This window comes from Caloenas nicobarica, chromosome 12, assembly GCF_036013445.1.
Source record: "Caloenas nicobarica isolate bCalNic1 chromosome 12, bCalNic1.hap1, whole genome shotgun sequence".
In the NCBI taxonomy this organism is placed as follows: Eukaryota; Metazoa; Chordata; class Aves; order Columbiformes; family Columbidae; genus Caloenas; species Caloenas nicobarica.
Window position 1 is genome coordinate 93,114 of NC_088256.1, and position 16,770 is coordinate 109,883.

Below are 16,770 nucleotides of genomic sequence, written 5' to 3' on the forward strand. Positions count from 1 at the left end.
TCTGCAGAGTTGGGCTGACTTATTAAGAGTCCATGGGTAGAGACCCTTTTGTCTTGGTTGCACACTCGGCCAGCATCAAGCAGGGCTGTAGCCACAGTGCTGAAGGAAGGTCTTGTAGAAAAAGAAAAGTGTGTCTGTGTGTCACAGGGGAGGGTTTGTGGGACATGGCTTTGGTTTATGTCAGAGAAGTCTCCACTAAATTGTTACTGACTTTTTCTCCTATGAGAGCGCCCTGTGCCCAGAGACAGCAAATGCCCAACAGCAGCTCCATCACCCAGTTCCTCCTCCTGGCGTTCACAGACACACGGGAGCTGCAGCTCTTGCACTTCTGGCTCTTCCTGGGCATCTACCTGGCTGCCCTCCTGGGCAACGGCCTCATCATCACCACCATAGCCTGTGACCAGCACCTCCACACCCCCATGTACTTCTTCCTCCTCAACCTCGCCCTCCTCGACCTGGGCTCCATCTCCACAACTGTCCCCAAATCCATGGCCAATTCCCTCTGGGACAGCAGGGCCATCTCCTATACAGGATGCACTGCTCAAGTCTTAACATTTGCCTCTTTGGTTGGAGCAGAGCTTTCTCTTCTCACTGTCATGTCCTACGACCGCTACGTTGCCATCTGCAAACCCCTGCACTATGGGACCCTCCTGGGCAGCAGAGCTTGTGTCCACATGGCAGCAGCTGCCTGGGCCAGTGGGTTTCTCTGTGCAGTGATTCACATTGCCAATACATTTTCACTACCACTCTGCCATGGTAATACTGTGGACCAGTTCTTCTGTGAAATCCCCCAGATCCTCAAGCTCTCCTGCTCAGATGCCTACTTCAGGGAAGCTGGGATTATTGTGGTTAGTGTCTGTTTAGGATTTGGGTGTTTTGTGTTCATTGTGCTGTCCTATGCGCAGATATTCAGGGCCGTGCTGAGGATCCCTTCTGAACAGGGACGGCACAAAGCCTTTTCCACGTGCCTCCCTCACCTGGCCGTGGTCTCCTTGTTTGTCAGCACTGGCATGATTGCCTACCTGAAGTCCCCTTCCATCTCCTCCCCATCCCTGGATCTGGTGGTATCTTTTCTGTACTCAGTGGTGCCTCCAGCAGTGAACCCCCTCATCTACAGCATGAGGAACCAGGAGCTGAAAGTGGCACTGAAGAAGCTGATTCAATCATTTTTCTGTCAGCAACAGTAAGTTACCCATGTCTCTTCAGAAGTGATTTCCAGTTCATCTCAGGAACCTTCTGGGCATTGAGCATTTTATCTGTGATAACCATGTTTGTCAAGGAACTTCTTCACCTATGGCACTTCTCCAGAACCATGACTCAGAGGCCTGTCTACCTGTTTCTGGGACCCTGGTACAGCTGGTGTCCTGTGTCACATCTCTGTAATACAGGGTGTTTCAAAAGGATAGACGCATTTTGAAATCACTGTATCTCTGAAATTGGGGCCATGTTTTTGAAACATCCTGTAAAAGGGGATTTCCTCAGTTGCAGTATTTGGAGCTTAGGCTCTTCTTCCAAAGCTGTGGTCAGCCTGAATAAATTTCCCTCACAAGGCCATGCTGCTGTGCTTGGGTTTTTCATGGACTCAGGGGAGGACACGGGGCAACATGTTACATCATGGTGCTGGTTTGAGTGTTCATCTGTGGGTGCCCAGTGTTCCTGGAGATGGTGAAGGACCTTCAGTGATCTGCCTTGGACTGTCCCGCTGTGGTTTTCAGGCACCACAGCCTGCTTCCAGTGCTCTGTGCTTCAACAGGGGAATAAATGACACACAGAAACCTATTTCTGCATTCCCCAGCTCAGGGCAGGCTGCTCTGTCACTGTGGTAGCAGGAGCAGCATGAAGAGCTCCTGGGCCAGGAGTCTTGTGCTGGTGAGAGGGGCTGGCACAGGAGGGCTGCCAGCAATGGGTGTAAAGGATCTCTTGAAAACAAGAGCAGGGGACAAAGGGGGACTGGCCTTGCTTCCATCATGCCACGGCTGGCTGATAAGGAGGCTGATCCTTCTGTCTGTCCAAATCCATCCATCCCTCCATCCATCCATCCATATCAGTACTCCATGTGGGTGAGCTGCCCCACCATGTTTCTCATCCCAATGAGATCATAGAATCATTTAGGTTGGAAGAGACTCTCAAGATCATTGAGTCCAACCATGAACCCAACTCTGGCACTAAAGCATGTCCCTAAGAACCTCATCTATATGTCTTTTAAAAACCTCCAGGGATGATGACTTAACCACTCCTTGGGCAGCCTGTTCCAATGTCTCACAAACTCTTCCACGAAGAAATTTTTCCTAATATCCAAACTGAATCTTCCCGGGTGCCACTTCAGGCTGTTTCTTCTCCTTCTACCACTTGCCACATGGGAGAACAGACCAACACCCTCCATGCTACAACCTCATTTCAGGTAGTTGTAGACAGCGAAAAAGGTCTCCCCTCAGCCTTCTTTTCTCCAGGCTAAACAGCCCCAGCTCCCTCAACCGCGCTCTATCTGATTTGTTCTCCAGACCCTTCACCAGCTTTGTTGCCCTTCTCTGAACTCACTCCAGCACCTCAAGGTCTTTTTTGTAGGGAGGCACTCTTATGCCCAGTCACTCTGGTCTCTCAATTGCTGGCATCAATGACATACAGGCCGTCTGACCCTCTGGTCATGCTCCAGTTGCTACACTCACAGCCCCATGCTCACACGTTCGCGCAGAGAAGAGATTTGCTCACATAGCAAAGACTTAGAAATTAAGTTTAATGAGAAGACAGGACAGACTGCACTTGTTGGGGTCCTTCCCCAAACTTCCCATGGTAAGTCCTGTGTAATCTAAAGATGCTCTTCCCCTGCATCCCACCATGCGTCCTGCACCCCTAGGCAACAATCCCATTAGTCTAAATGGTGATCCAGAGAGCTGCTCTCAGTGACTCCTCTTGATGGGCTTCACACCTGAACAATGAGGTTGAGGGCTCTCCCAGGGTAGCCTTGGGACAAGATGTTCACTCCTCAGAGCCTGTAATTTGGGTTGCCACTTGCCAATGAGCCTCTGTGCTCTTCTTGGTTTTGGAGATGGGCTCGTGATGAGCTGGTGGCTCCCCAGTGATGGCACTGGGAGCAGCCGGGGCAGGGTATTAACTGACTTTCTCCTCCTGCCATTGTTAGTGCCTTCTTTGTGTGTGCAGAGGAGCTTTTTATCACTTAACACAATCCAATGAGATAGGACAAGAGGAAATGGCCTTAAGTTGCAGCAGGGGAGGTTCAGAGTGGATATTAGGAAAAAATTCTTCCTGGAAAGGGTTGTTGGGCATTGGAACAGGCTGCCCAGGGCAGTGGGGGCGTCACCATTCCTGAAGGTGTTTAAAAGCTGTTTAGACAAGGTTTTTAGGGACGTGGTTCAGTGCTAGAATTGGGTTATGGTTGGATTCGATGATCCTGAGGGTCTCTTGCAACTAAAAGGATTCTATGATTCTATCAATCTCCTGAGGTATCTCTGTCTGGAAGTTACATACATATGCATCGGTATTATTTAACATATGATAGCAGATCACTGGAATTGCTGTCCAGAAATGCCTCATGATTAGGGGAAAAACTGTGTTCTTGTACGGGCAATGGCTGATTCAGGGCCAGTATCACAGTCTTGTTTCTAAGACTGTAGATGAATGGATTTAAGAAGGGGTACAGAATGGTGTTCAGCAACGCTACAAATCTGCTATTCTCCAAGGAAACACCTACTGAAGGACACACGTAGAGAGCAATGCAGCTCCCATATACAATTGCCAAGGTGGTGAGATGGGAAGAACATGTAGAAAAAGCTTTTTTCCTCCCAGAGGCTGTTGGAAGATGTAGAATACAGAAAACGATGCACATATAAAATGCCAGAGTTAAACATAAGGAACCCAAAATGACAAATGATAAGAAAACAGAGTCTATTTTCCAAAGCAGGCTGGTGTCAGAGCAGGACAGTTTGAATAAGGGGGAGTTGTCACAGAAAAAGTGATGGATCTCATTTGAGCCACAGAAAGTCAGCTGGGAGAGGATGACCAGGCGGTAACTCAAGAGTGTGAAGCCTGTGACCCAAGTAGCAACAACCAGGTGGATGCAGAGCTGAGGCTTCATGATGGCAGCATAATGCAAAGGTTGGCAGATGGCAACATAGCGGTCAAAGGACATGACAACAAGTAGAATAAGCTCTGTACAGCCCAGGGTAAAATAGGAAGAGGATTGGGCAAAGCAGCTGCTTAGTGAGATTGTTCTCCTACCAGAACCCAGGATCACAACCAACTTGATGCTTGTGGAGGATGTAAACCAGATTTCCAGGAAGGCCAAATTGCTAATGAAAAAGTACATAGGGGTTTGAAGGCGGTGATCTGCATACACGAGGAAAATGATGGTAGCGTTCCCCATCACTGTTGTCAGGTATATGAGCAGAAAGACCAGAGAGAGTACAAGCTGCAGCCTTTGATCAAGCCCTGAGAAACCCTCTAGGATGAACTCAGTAACTGCAGTTTCGTTTTCTGTTCCCATGTTGAATTTCGGTTCGTCATGCCGAGACAGGAACATGGCAAAAAACAAGTGTGATAATTCCACAGTCTGGGTGAAAGGCTCCCCAAAACTCTCTGCTTCTTTCCTTTCTTGCCGTCTTCCTATAGTACACAGATAGAGTACTTCAAGCACTTCTCATATCCGGATTTTTCTGTATCAAATTTCATTTGGAGTTCTGAGAATCTGTTGTCTTCTTTCTACCTTTTTCAAACACTCATAAAGAACTCTTCCTTCAAAACAGAGGATTTTAAAGTCTGTTAGCTATTTTATCCCATTCCTGGGAAATTCCAAATTCACACAGGTCTTTTCCAAGCATCTGTCAAACCTATGTGCCTAAGTCATCTCTTTTATTGCACAAATGCCAAACTATTACATCAAATCAAATCAAATCAAATTAAATGTATGTTGAAAGATTTTCTTTCTACTTTTCAGTACTTGCCTTTTGGACTAGGAATCCCTGAGTATCTATTGATTTCAGAAAAAGCAGTATCAAGCATCTCTTTCATAACCCTGTGCTTTCTTCCACAGCTTTGTGCTCTCTGTTTCTTCAGGAGAGGGGAGGGGAGGGCAGAATAGGGACCAAGTATAACTCATCTTCTTTAGTTACAGTTCCAAACAGTCTCATCTGACATCCATCTGCACCGAAATGCAGTTACTTCCAAACAGCTGCTCATTGCTATTACTATCAAATGTCCTGACCTAAACACAGACCAGGAGAATAGTGACTGGAAGAGATTTGCAACTTTTCTTTTGCGTGCCAGCTCTAGGTTGGGAGGACCCAGCCTTGAGAGTTTTCTCCTGTCTCCATTGATTCTACAGGGAGCCTTGGGAAAACAAATTCTCACAGGCACCTGTTGTGAAGCAGGTGAAACTCACTATTCAAGTCTCAAATCTCCGATTCCTTAAGTTATTTTGTTTTTTAAATCAAACTACACATCTAGGAGAAAGAAGGACAAAAAAAAAATCCCACATATACAATAAAGACTGGTGTTTTTCCCTTCATCTTTCCATTTGTTTTCAGGCATAGAAAGGAGTAGAGCAGATGGCTCCAAAAAAAAGAATAATTCAAAATGCAAGGGGAGAAGAGGGAGAAGAGGAGATGGTGGGTTTGAGGTGGTGAAACAAAGTTGTGTGGGTGTGCAACCAGAGCTCTTCAGTCACTAGTCACCTGGGTGGTCCAAGGACTTTCCCATCTCATTGTCCACAGAGACAACAGCAGAAACTGGTCTGAGACAATGGATCAACTTGAAACCAAGTGACTGAGTAAAATCAACCTCCTTCAATATCAACCACCTCCAAAATCAGCAAAAATTAATCACCTTCAAATTAAATGTTGGCCTGAATTTTGTGGGATTTCTCCAGGTGGGATTCCAGACAGTGCTGGAGACAGGCAGATCCTGCTGTGCCTGGGCCTATTTCCTGTGCATAAAGGTAGTTTTTAACATCCTGGATGAAGACTCTGACTGTTTCAGAGATCCTTGTAGCAGTTTCTGCTGCAAAACTGAATAAAACTGAGTAAACAGTAATTACTTAACTCGCTTGCACATGCCAGAGAGGATGTGCAGGACAACAGGCTGGCTGAATTATAAGAACTCAGCAGAACTGTTGTAAGGGAAGCCTCACTTGATTCAATTGAAGACACTGTTGCAAAGATCCTTGCAAAGGAGTCTCTTCCAATCTATGGTATTCCATAATTCAAGTAATTTTTTCCTCAGGGAGCTCTTCAAATAATAGGCAAGGAAGTAAAAGAGACAGTGGAAAGAAGTAGAGATATAAAATGTGCCAATACAAATTGAGAAGATCCTCTGAACAGTGTTTCTCAACTCAAACCATTGGCAGGCTATGTATTTTGGGAAATGGCTGCACAAAAATATTCATATAGAGATACAGTGTTTAATTAGCTTGCTGACACTTGCCCATGGTACTGTCAAAACAAACTAACTAACTAACTGACTGACTATGAAGAGTTTCACAAAAATTAGTTTAAAAATACTAGCAAAACCCCAAACCCAAACCCCTTATTCTTAGTCGTATCCTTGTACTCACTTCAATCCCTACCCTGTATCCCTAGCCTTAAAATACCAGCCTTAACCTTAGGCCTCACCACAACCCTAAAAAAACACCCCTAAATCACAAAGCTAGACCGCACCCTTAACACTAACCACACACCTCGGCAGATTACTAGATGCCTAAATACTAACCCTGAACAGCGAGCTCTAATCCCTAATCCCTAAATTGAACACCTCATCCCCAAAGCTCTCATTGCCATGCTCAACCCTCATCACCTCCAACCCCTCTCCCTACCCTACTTCAGCAGTTTGGCCCCTTGGGGCAACCCAGGGTTGTGGGGTTGTCTTGTGCATGGACAGGAATTGGACTCGATGATCCTGTGGGTACCTTCCAATTCTGGACATTCTATGATTCTATGATCCTTTCTCTTTGATATTTTCTTTTTCATTATTTTAGGTATAATTTTTATTATTGCATATTTTAGTTTATTTTTTTACATTTTCATATATTTTTTAAAAATTCCAGTTATTAAAGTGTTTATATCTCAAAGCACGAATTTTCTCAGTTTTACCCTGCTGATCCTCTCCCCCATCCCGCTGCGGGGAGTGAGCGAGTGGCTGCGTGGGGCTCAGTTACCGGCTGGGTTCAACCACGACGGTCCTTTCTCCACCCCTTGTTCCACCCCATGGACATCAGGCTCAGGTCCCACACGATCCAATACGTCCTCACCAACCACCGCTCCCCTGCCCACCCTTTGATGTCACACACACACAGTTGCCCTCAGTCCATGGGCCACCCCTGTGAAATGTCCATAAAATGTCACAACACCCCGTTGAGCTCATGGAGTCCGTGGCTTTGGGCTCCGTCTGTTCTGTGGCCACTCTGGACAGCAGAGGTGTCCGTTCTGTGGGGTCACGGGCACCAAACCCAGCTCGGGTGGGAACCAAGAGGGTCCCCTCGTGTTCAGGGCCCAAAGCGCCATCTGTAGCATCTGCCCGTCCTTTTGAGTGCCCAGAGCCTCCTTCTTGGGGCCCAAATCCTCATGTTTAGGCTCCCAACGTGTCTTTCATCACTCATGGCCTTTGTTCAGGGCCCACAGTTTCCTTTTGAGGTGGAGCTCGTTGCCTGGCAACAACCAACCAGAAGTCTATGGGGAGTCAGTGGACCCAGGACAGCCAATCGTATTTGAGGAGGCGGGGCAAGTCATGTGATTGGTATGTAACCAGCCAATCAAGCTTTGAGGCCTGCAGGAAAGGTGGCGAGAGCTGAACGAGCTGGGCAGCATTCAGGGGCGGGCTCTGCTGGCTGCACCAATCACGGCTGGTGGGAGTGCAGCACATGGATGATTGACAAGAGATCTAACCCATCACTTGATAGGAGGAGTCAGGGAAAAATCCCGAAGAGCCAATCACAGGAAGCATCACCTCAGGGGAGGAGACTGACAGCCCTCCTGACCAATGGTGGCACAGCCCAAGCTGAGGAGGTGGTGGCTCTGCGGGCGGCCAGGCTGAGCTTTGCCGTGGTGCCCCTGGAGCTGCCCCAAGGCTGAGCAGCCCCCGGCCCAGCCCTGGGGCCCTTTTTCCTGCAGCTGGGGCCCTGGGGATGTTGTTGCTGCATCTGGCTCAGGTGTGCGTGGGCTGCTCTGGCCTTGTTCTCCTGGGCGGGGGGAAAATGGTACCGAAAAGTCGGCAAAAAGGTTCTTTAACACAGTTTTGGAAGTGTTAAAAGCAGCACTTTTGTTACAGCACGCCGGATGCTCAGAGGATTGTTCCTCTAATCGAGCGTGCATGTGATTCGCACTTCTTGTTATTTATTACAAATACCTATTGCATATTCATTTGTTTCTACTGCTTAGTTAATGTGTTAAACATAAATTATTTCCATAACCCCGCCCTTTGCTGAACTCCATCGTTGGTACTCGAGAGTCTTCATCGGGGGTCTCTGGTGTCCCCGGTTTCTTCCCAGCTGGTACACCCCCGGTGTTGGCTTCTTGACCTGATTTCTTGATTGTGCATTTTTTTCCCTCTTGCTGTCTTTTTGTCCTTTTTTTTTCTTTTCTTTCTGTTCCATTCCTGGTCCCATCTTTTCTCACTATGTCTCCCTGTCCAGCTGCTGCCCCTTCTTTCCTCTCTCTCCTGCTCTGTTTTTCCTCTCTCCATCTCTCTGTCCCACTGCCCACCACAGTTGGTAATTCCTTCAGTGCTGTCCTGCCCCCTGTTCCTTTGCCCTTTCTCTGTCACTCCATCCCAGTCCCGGTGTATTTTTAATTTTTTTTTTCATCTCAGTCCTGAACCATTACTACTTTTTTTCTTCTTCCATCCCTTTGTCCCGCTCCCTGCCCCTGTCTTTGTCTCTCCTTCCCTTTGTTCTGCTGCCCATCTCATTTTCCCTTCCTGCTCCAGCTCTCTGTCCTGCTCCCTGCCCCTCTCATTCCCTCTCTGTTTCTCTGCCCTTCTCCCTGTCTGTCTCCCGCTCTGTTTTGCTGTCCTGCTCCCTCTGTAGTTTTTCCACTCTCTCTGTCACTCCCTCCTGCTCCCTGTCACTTTCGTTTCTCACTCCATCTCTGTCCTGCAGCCCAAAGCTGGTTTTTGGTCTCCATCTCTGCCCTGCTGCCCAGCCCAGGTCTTTTTACCTCTATCTATGTCCTGCTGCCTGTCTCTTATTTTTGTCTTTCCCTTTGTGCTGCCTCCCTGACTCTTTTTCCTCTGTCTGTGTTGCCCTGTCCTGCTCCCTGTCTTTGTGTTTCTCTGACAATCCATGTCCTGCTCCCTTTCCTTCTCTGTTTGTCTCCCTGTCCGATGTCCCGCTTCATCTCTTTTTTCTCTTCTATCTTTCTCTCTGTTACTGCTGATTGTTTCTCCATGTATCTCCTCTTCCCTGCCTCTTTTATCCTCTCACTGTCCCTCTGTCCTGCTGCCTGTCCCCATCTTTTCTGTCTTTATTCTTGCCCTGCTGCCTGTCCCATTGCTTCTGGCAATAGACCCCTGTCCAGCTGGCTCTGCCTTTTATTTTTTGTCTCCTCCTCTTTCCTGCTTCTCAGCCCTCCTTTCCTCTTCCTCCAGCTCACTGTGGGTTTTCTGCCTTTGTCAGTCTCTTCATCCTCATCTTACCTTCCCTTTATTTCTCAGTCCCTTCGTTCTGCTCTCTGTCCTTCCTTTTCTCCATCTGTCCATTCCCATCCCTGTCCCCGTCTTTCTCTACCCAACTTTCCTTCTCCTTCCCATCCCCTTGTCCCTCTGTCCTGCTCCTCCACCCTCCTCTTTCTTCCTCCCTGTCTCATTGTGGTTCCTTGTCCCTATTTGTCTTGATCTCTCCATGTCTCCAGCCTTTTCCCTGTGTGTTTCTTTCTCTCTGGGCTCCTCTATCTTCTCTCTTGTCTGATTTGTCTCTTTCTAGTCCCCATCCTTCTCCCCAGCAGCTTCAAGTGAATGACCAGGTGTCGCTGTGCTCTGGTATTTCCTGAGCACTGCCCTGGGCAAGATCTGTGTCTGTAGGGCTGGGGATCATTTAGGAGCTGGTCTCCTTCTGCAGACGGCAGAGCCGGGTGTAGTTGTGGCAGAGGTTGTTCTCAGCTGCTGCTCTGTGCAGCTTAGGGAAAGAGCCTGCTGGGGGCCTTCTTTTGAAGGAAGGTTTCTTGTTCTGTGCTCACTGCTCCTCGGGACCCTGCACAGGAGCCGTGTCGGGGTCTGCAGGGACTGGTGGGACCTGCTGTGATTCCTTGTGAATGTGAACTGCACTTGTCCTGATGTCCTCGAATGAAACCAGACTGACTGTAGATGTCTTTGTTACCAGCTCCAGTGCCAACCTACGTGCTTAATGCTAAAGAACAAGAGAACTTGTGCTATTTTCCAGCTGTCAGTGGCTGTGAATCAGCTGAGAACATCACTGCCTTAGGTAATGAGGCAGGTGGTCTGTGATCAGGGGTGTGGACTTGCATGACGCTGCTTTCACTACCATTTTCTGGTCTTGCCACTTCAAAGCCCTTCCTTCTCCTGGAAATTTTAAGACGGCATTTCTTATTCTAAGGGATTGGAGTTGAACTTAATGCTGAGTGGCTGATATAATACGGTCCATAAAATAAGAACAAGTATCTCACTATTTTGTGGGATTTTTTCTTACACCGTGTGAACTTTGGTAAGCAAGAGGAAGAGTGGTTGACAGAATCTGTTTTCTGAGAGTAACATGTTCCTGTACCTTTCCCATCTTTCTATGGTGAAGGATTCCTTCCCTTGCAGAGAGGACTGCAAAACCCGCTCCTGTCAGGTTGGATTTTGCCTCCAAATGTGGCACAGCCTCTTCCACTGTGACATCACCCACTGCCGTTGATGTCACAAAGCAGCATCAGCGCTGAGGTCGGCACAGCAGGGTATAAGACCAGGGGTCTCCCTGCGCCTTTGTCACTCTCGATCTTGAGGGAACTGAGATCGCAGAGTTTTTGGCTCACTCCTGAGCAAGCAAGATGCTTGTTACCTGCACCTCAGCAGGTACCAAGAGACAGGCAGAAAAGGCTGAAGGTCTGAATGGGTATGTTTGAAAAATCCTCCTCCCCTTTGCCCAGGTGTGTTTTCCACCTTGTCAGCTGGGGTGGGTGGAGGGTGGACAGGAGAGGAACATGAGGGCAGCCTGAGAGCTTGGTCTGGAGCTGGTGGAAGGCAGCAGCCACCTTTCAGTCTCTTCATGACCACAGGGGCAAGGCCCAGAAAGCCTTTGATCTCTGCAGAATGAGGGACAGGTCTATTTTGGATCGCACGGACGGAGTCCCAAGCAGTGGCCCTAATACAGCCTGCCGTAGTAATTGTGAGAGCTCAGCTCAGTCCTGTATTGTGCTCTGCAGGGTGGGTTATGTCCCTGAGCCTGCTTGGTTTTCCTCTCTACTCAGACCAGAAAGACACCAGCGTTTCCTCTGCTGGCCGTGGATTTGACTTGTGTTCCTGACACAAGAGGTTTCTTTCGGAAACCTGGACAGCTCCTCACCAAGGCTCTGCCTTAGGAAAGGGGCTCAAGATCCTCTGAGGGGTGCAAGGAGTTCTTTAGGAGAACAAAAGGGGATTGTTCATTCCTGATGAAGTGTACACTGTGAGCCTTTTGAGAGCCTCCTGGAACAGGCAGGAGGAATTTCCTCCTTGCAGAGCAGTGTGTGCTATGTCATGGCAGAGCAGGCTCACGGCCCAGCCAGCAGAGTGTTTCTTTGGCACTTCCTTGGTTGCCTGTTGCTTGCCAGCAGGCATTGACATTCAGCCCTCCCTCCCTCTTTCCCCAGTCTGCATTTGTCCACACTTATGCCACGAAAAGGGCAAATGGTAACCTGAGGGTTAAAGAAACGCTGCGAGAGGGGAGACACACACCCCCCACCTGGCAGCTGTTGAACTGTAGGGGCACAGGCTGAACCTTCTCTTGGGAGGGTGGAGAACAGGATCGGCACAAGTGCCAATCGGATGGTGGGCAGGAGAAACAGCGTTCGTCATGTCCCTTCCATTTCCAAACAATCCTTCTCCAGCCCCACAGATGTGCACTGTGGCCACAGCTCTTGTCGCAACTCCTGCTCTTAGTCTGGAGTCAATCTTGAGCCCTTTGTCCCTAATGAAACAATCGCTGCCACGACAAATCCCCCACTGGTGCAGCTGGTGACAACTCCAGCAGTGACTTGAGCTGGTGCAGGACCAAGCCAACTCACACGCCAGGAACGCCAGGCTCAAGGGCTGCAGTCCCTGCTGCCGTCCAGTCTGCTGCTGATCTGCATGGGAACCGGCAGCTTCACCAGCCTTTTTCTCCTTGTTGCTCTGCAGGAAGATGAAGGCAGTGAAAGCAACAATCCTGGTGCTGCTTCTCGGCTCGGTGAGTCTCTGCAGAGCTCCTACCTGAGGACGGTGCTTTAGGAGGTACTCGAGGCTCCATCCTGCCCTGTTCCGCTTCCCCCGCTGTGACCAGAGGAGCTCAGCTAAGAGCAGAAAGTCCCCGACAGAGCTGTGCCAGTCCCTGCTCCAGCGGGACGGGTGTGGGGGTGAGGAAGGGGTGCCTTGCTTCCCCAGGAGGGCTAAGCCAGTTCTCTTCAGGCGAGAGAGAGGCCGTGGCTGAGCTCTCCTGCCCCAAGGGGATGAAAATCTTCTGCAGGACAAGGAGCACAGTCCAGGGCAGGGAATGTCCATCTCTTGCGGAGCCCATACGCCATGATGGCCATTGTCAAAGACAATAAGAGGAGAGACAACAATGGCACTTGGGAGAGACACAGAAAAGGGTGTGGGCAGCCTGAGGCACAACCCAGCCTTAGACCAAGTTCTAAGCTCTGGTGTGTGTCCCACAGGTGTTTACCACGTCGGATAACTTGGCGCCTTAACACTCTGGAGCACTGCAGCAGAGTTAGGAGACCTGAGTGAAACTAAGCTCCAGGAACAGCTTTATCATCTGCACTGGAGCACAAAGGATGTGGCTGAGCGGGCTCTACAGGAAGGCGTGAAGCAGGCAAAGCTCCCGGGCTTTACCGGACGGGTAAGGGCACAAGGCAGAAGGATCTGCTCAGGGGTTTTATCCTCCCTCCAGCACGTCTCCTACTCCATTCCCTGTCACAGCCAACAGGCTGATGCTGCTGGAACAAGTGTTGTCATGGCCACGCTTCCTTGTCTGTCTGTGCTGCCTGGACTGGGGCCTCTCCACAGGAAAAGCCCCTTCCCACAGCTTCAGCATTCAGAGCACTGGAGTGAGCAGCCACCCCTTTCTGATCCCATCAAGCACAGCAGAGCAAACCTGGGAGGCTTCCAGGCAATGTGGGCGTTCCTTCCATCTGAGATGGGCCTTGTCCTCTTTCACCTTGGCTGGCCTTGCAGAGGAGGTGCTTGCCTCATTCCTTTTCCTTCCAACAGGTGCTCTCTTTTGTGTTCCTTCCCAGGCGGTTCAGGAGATCATCAATCAAGCCCTGGAGAAGCTGGAAGAAATCCGGATCCCGATGCCTGATTACGCCCTGAAATCAGCAGGTGCCATGACATTGTACAAACAAACCAGTTCCAAAGCGCTTCCTGTCCAGATTGACAAGATGGGCATTGGAACGTGCCCAGGGGTAGGAGAGAAGGGGCAAGAAGTCAAGCGTCACCTTGTGCCCTACAAGTCCCCCTGCTGACAGAGCCTGTAATGGTCCAGACCCCATGGGAAGCACAGAAAGCCTGGTTCATGTCCTTGTCTTTTTCCATGGCCCCATGACTCCCTGCTGTGTGTTCCAGAGGTGCCGTGCCAGTAAGAAAGAGGGGAACCCACTGTAGGACATGGATGACAACTGAGAAGCTTTTCCAAGTCAACAGTGCAATATTCCTCCCAACACTGCCTGATGATTCTGCTCCTGTTTTAATTTCCAGGGGCTGCTGTCATTCATTCGAGGACTTCTCCATCCCTCCAGAATGACAAAGCCAAAGTCTTCCTGTACTCCATGCCGGTGATGGATTACATGAGGTCCCCTGAGCTTTTTCTGGAGGTAGGAGCACCAAGAAGCAGTAAAACAAAGGTCGGGAGAATGACCCGCACATGCTGCTCAGAGTTGCCTTTCCCCCTGTCTTTGCTCCTCGAAGCTTCTTCTCCTGCCTCCTTCTCGCATGGACCTGCTCTCCTCCTGTGTCTCCCTGCTGAGTATTTCCTGTCCCAGAGAGCCCCAGGTTCTCCTCAGGAGCTTCTACCAGGCCAGGCTGCTCCTGCAGTCTGTGTCTGCCCAGTCGCTGTGCAAACTGTCAGCACAGCATGGAAGGAGAATGGCAGAGGTGCCTGCAGAGCTCTGGGAGAGAGCCAGGGCAACCTTCTCCATGTCAGTGTAATTTCTTCTTCTTCGTTCAGCCAGAAAATCATCCTGGAAACTGCTGGCCCTTCCCAGGAAGTCAAGGACATGTCTTCATCAAGCTGTCTGTGCCAGTCATTCCCAGATCAGTCACCATGGACCATGTCTCAGAGACAGCGTTCCATGGAGAAAGTACCTCCACAGCTCCAAAGGACTTTGCTGTCTATGTAAGTGATTTCTCTGGAGTGGGGAGCAGGGGGTTGCACAGCATTTCTAAGCAGGGGGTGAAGATAGGTCTAAGAGTGGAGTGGCCTGAAGGTTCCTCCTGGCTCTCAGAAGAAACAAGCTCCTTGGAGTCGCTCCCTTCCCATCGTATTCCTCTTTTATTCAATGGACCACTCTAAAGGAAGCTTCTGGAGCAAGATGCTACTATGGGTGCCACAGGTGATGCGCGGAGAATGACCTTACAATCTGTAAGACTGTAAAGCAGGTATGTTTATTCCAGCGCTGGGCACACGGGAAAATAATTTTCACCAAAGACGTGTGCAAATTTCCAGCAGCTGTGAGCTTAGTTAAATACTGTAAAGTGTTACATATTCATGGAAGTTCTAGGAACGCCTATACATATTCATAACCTGTCCCCGAGAAGGCGGTTCTTATTACAATGAGTTCCGGGAGATCATTTCCATAGTCCCCACCTTTGGCTCCTCCTGGTTGCACCTGCGCAGTGATCGTGGATCAGGGTCATCTTCTCTGTACATGTTCACCTCTGGCCTGGTGTGATGAGTTGGTTGGGACTCAGACTGCTGAGTTGGCATACCTCCTGCCCTGTGTCCAAGTTTTGGTTATCTAATCCACCCAAGGATGCACCAAGGATGCACCCAAGATTTTGTCTCCCTGCAGGGCCTGTAAAGTCGTCAATAAACTTTTGTTTCTCTTACACAAGGCTAAGCAAAGCTAGGCAATTGTAATGTGGGTTAAGGGTTCTAAGCGTTGTGGGTTAAGGGTTTGCTCTCTAAGCATTAGCTCCTTAAGTGTTAGTTCTTTAAGTATTGATTAGTCAAGTGTTAACTAGTTAATTCCTTGTATCAGTCCCCCCTTTTCTAGGAGGTTAGTAAATTCTTTTACTAATATGATGATTCTTTATCTATGTTTTCTCTGACCACAGGTAAGAAGGGTACTTCTACCTGAGAAAACCCATCTCTATCCTTCAAAGAACAAACAGATTTTAATGTTAATGCAAAAGTCAGGCTCCCAGTGTTTGCCCGCCATGCTGCTAAGCTCTTTTGGGGCAGCTGGCAATCATATGGCTGGTGCTCTGGCAGAAATGGCATCTTTTGGGCTGCATCGGGAGCTTGCATTCTTTGGCGTGGTGACCCTGCTCACTGCAGTTGTAGCATTTGTCTCTTCTTTTGGGTTTCTTCTTGCCGATGTAGTAAGTGCCACCTGGGCTGGTCACCCATAAGGACCAAAAGGACCAAATGGTCACCCAGAAGGTCCAGAAGGACCAAAACATGTCAAGGTGGATGTAACCTAATTTCTTTGATAGAATTTCAGAAATATTTTGGTGAATTACCACGAACTTAAAACTCTCTCCTGCAGAAGTGGGCAATGTAACATATATACTCTGATCGGTTTGATTCCAAAGCACCAATTTAAAGTGTCCTCCCATGGTTTTATTCAGATCTTGCCCATGCCAATTTTCATCCCACCCATGTGCTAAGGCTATGACCATAAGAAATACAATTTTCCAGGTTGCACCTGGGTTACCCGTCATGGTGCTTTGCAGGCTTTTTTCACTTCAGAATGATGGATCCAGGCGTTCTGTTCTTTAATCTTGATAGCAGTGAAGGATGTCAGGAGGACTTGAAATGGACCTTCCTATTGTGGTTCCGAAGTCTTTTCTGCAAGAGACTTCACATACACATAGTCTCCCAGTTGGATGTTATGTACACATAGTCTCCCAGTTGGATGTTATGTACTGGCCCATCCAAACTCCTGCTCCAAGTCCCAAACACATACTTCCCAATTTTGTTAAGTTGTTTACCCAATGTCACCATATAAGAAGTCATAATTTCATCCGCTATTTGTGTAGACATCCCCTTCTATACACTATAAAGTCTCCCATACAGGATTTTAAAAGGACTTAACCCTTCCTTTGCTCTTGGCCTTGTTCGTATACGCAAGAAGGCCAAAGGCAAAGATTGAGGCCAAGCTAAGTTCACCTCCTGTCCCAGTTTTACAATTTGTTGTTTAATTAGATGATTCATTTTTTCTACCTGGCCACTGGATTGAGGACAGTAAGGGGTATGTAGCTGCCAGTCTACTCCCAAATGCTGACTGGCTTGCTATATAACTTTCAAAATAAAATATGGCCTTCTATCAGAGGATATGACAGCTGGAACTCCAAACCTTGGTATTATTTCTTGTGCTAATGTTCTAGTTACCTCTCGAGCTTTTGCTGTTCTAGTAGGGAATGCTTCTGGCC

At 48.7% G+C, this 16,770-nt stretch overlaps 2 protein-coding genes across 2 annotated transcripts; one reads left to right on the forward strand and one right to left on the reverse strand.

The window, feature by feature from the left end:
- Positions 1-251: 251 nt before the first annotated feature.
- On the forward strand, positions 252-1,187 carry LOC135993648 (olfactory receptor 14A16-like). The gene has a single exon (XM_065643659.1). The coding sequence runs from the start codon at positions 252-254 to the stop codon at positions 1,185-1,187; it is 936 nt and encodes a 311-aa protein (XP_065499731.1).
- Positions 1,188-3,499: 2,312 nt separating this feature from the next.
- On the reverse strand, positions 3,500-4,501 carry LOC135993649 (olfactory receptor 6E1-like). The gene has a single exon (XM_065643660.1). The coding sequence runs from the start codon at positions 4,499-4,501 to the stop codon at positions 3,500-3,502; it is 1,002 nt and encodes a 333-aa protein (XP_065499732.1).
- Positions 4,502-16,770: the final 12,269 nt, after the last annotated feature.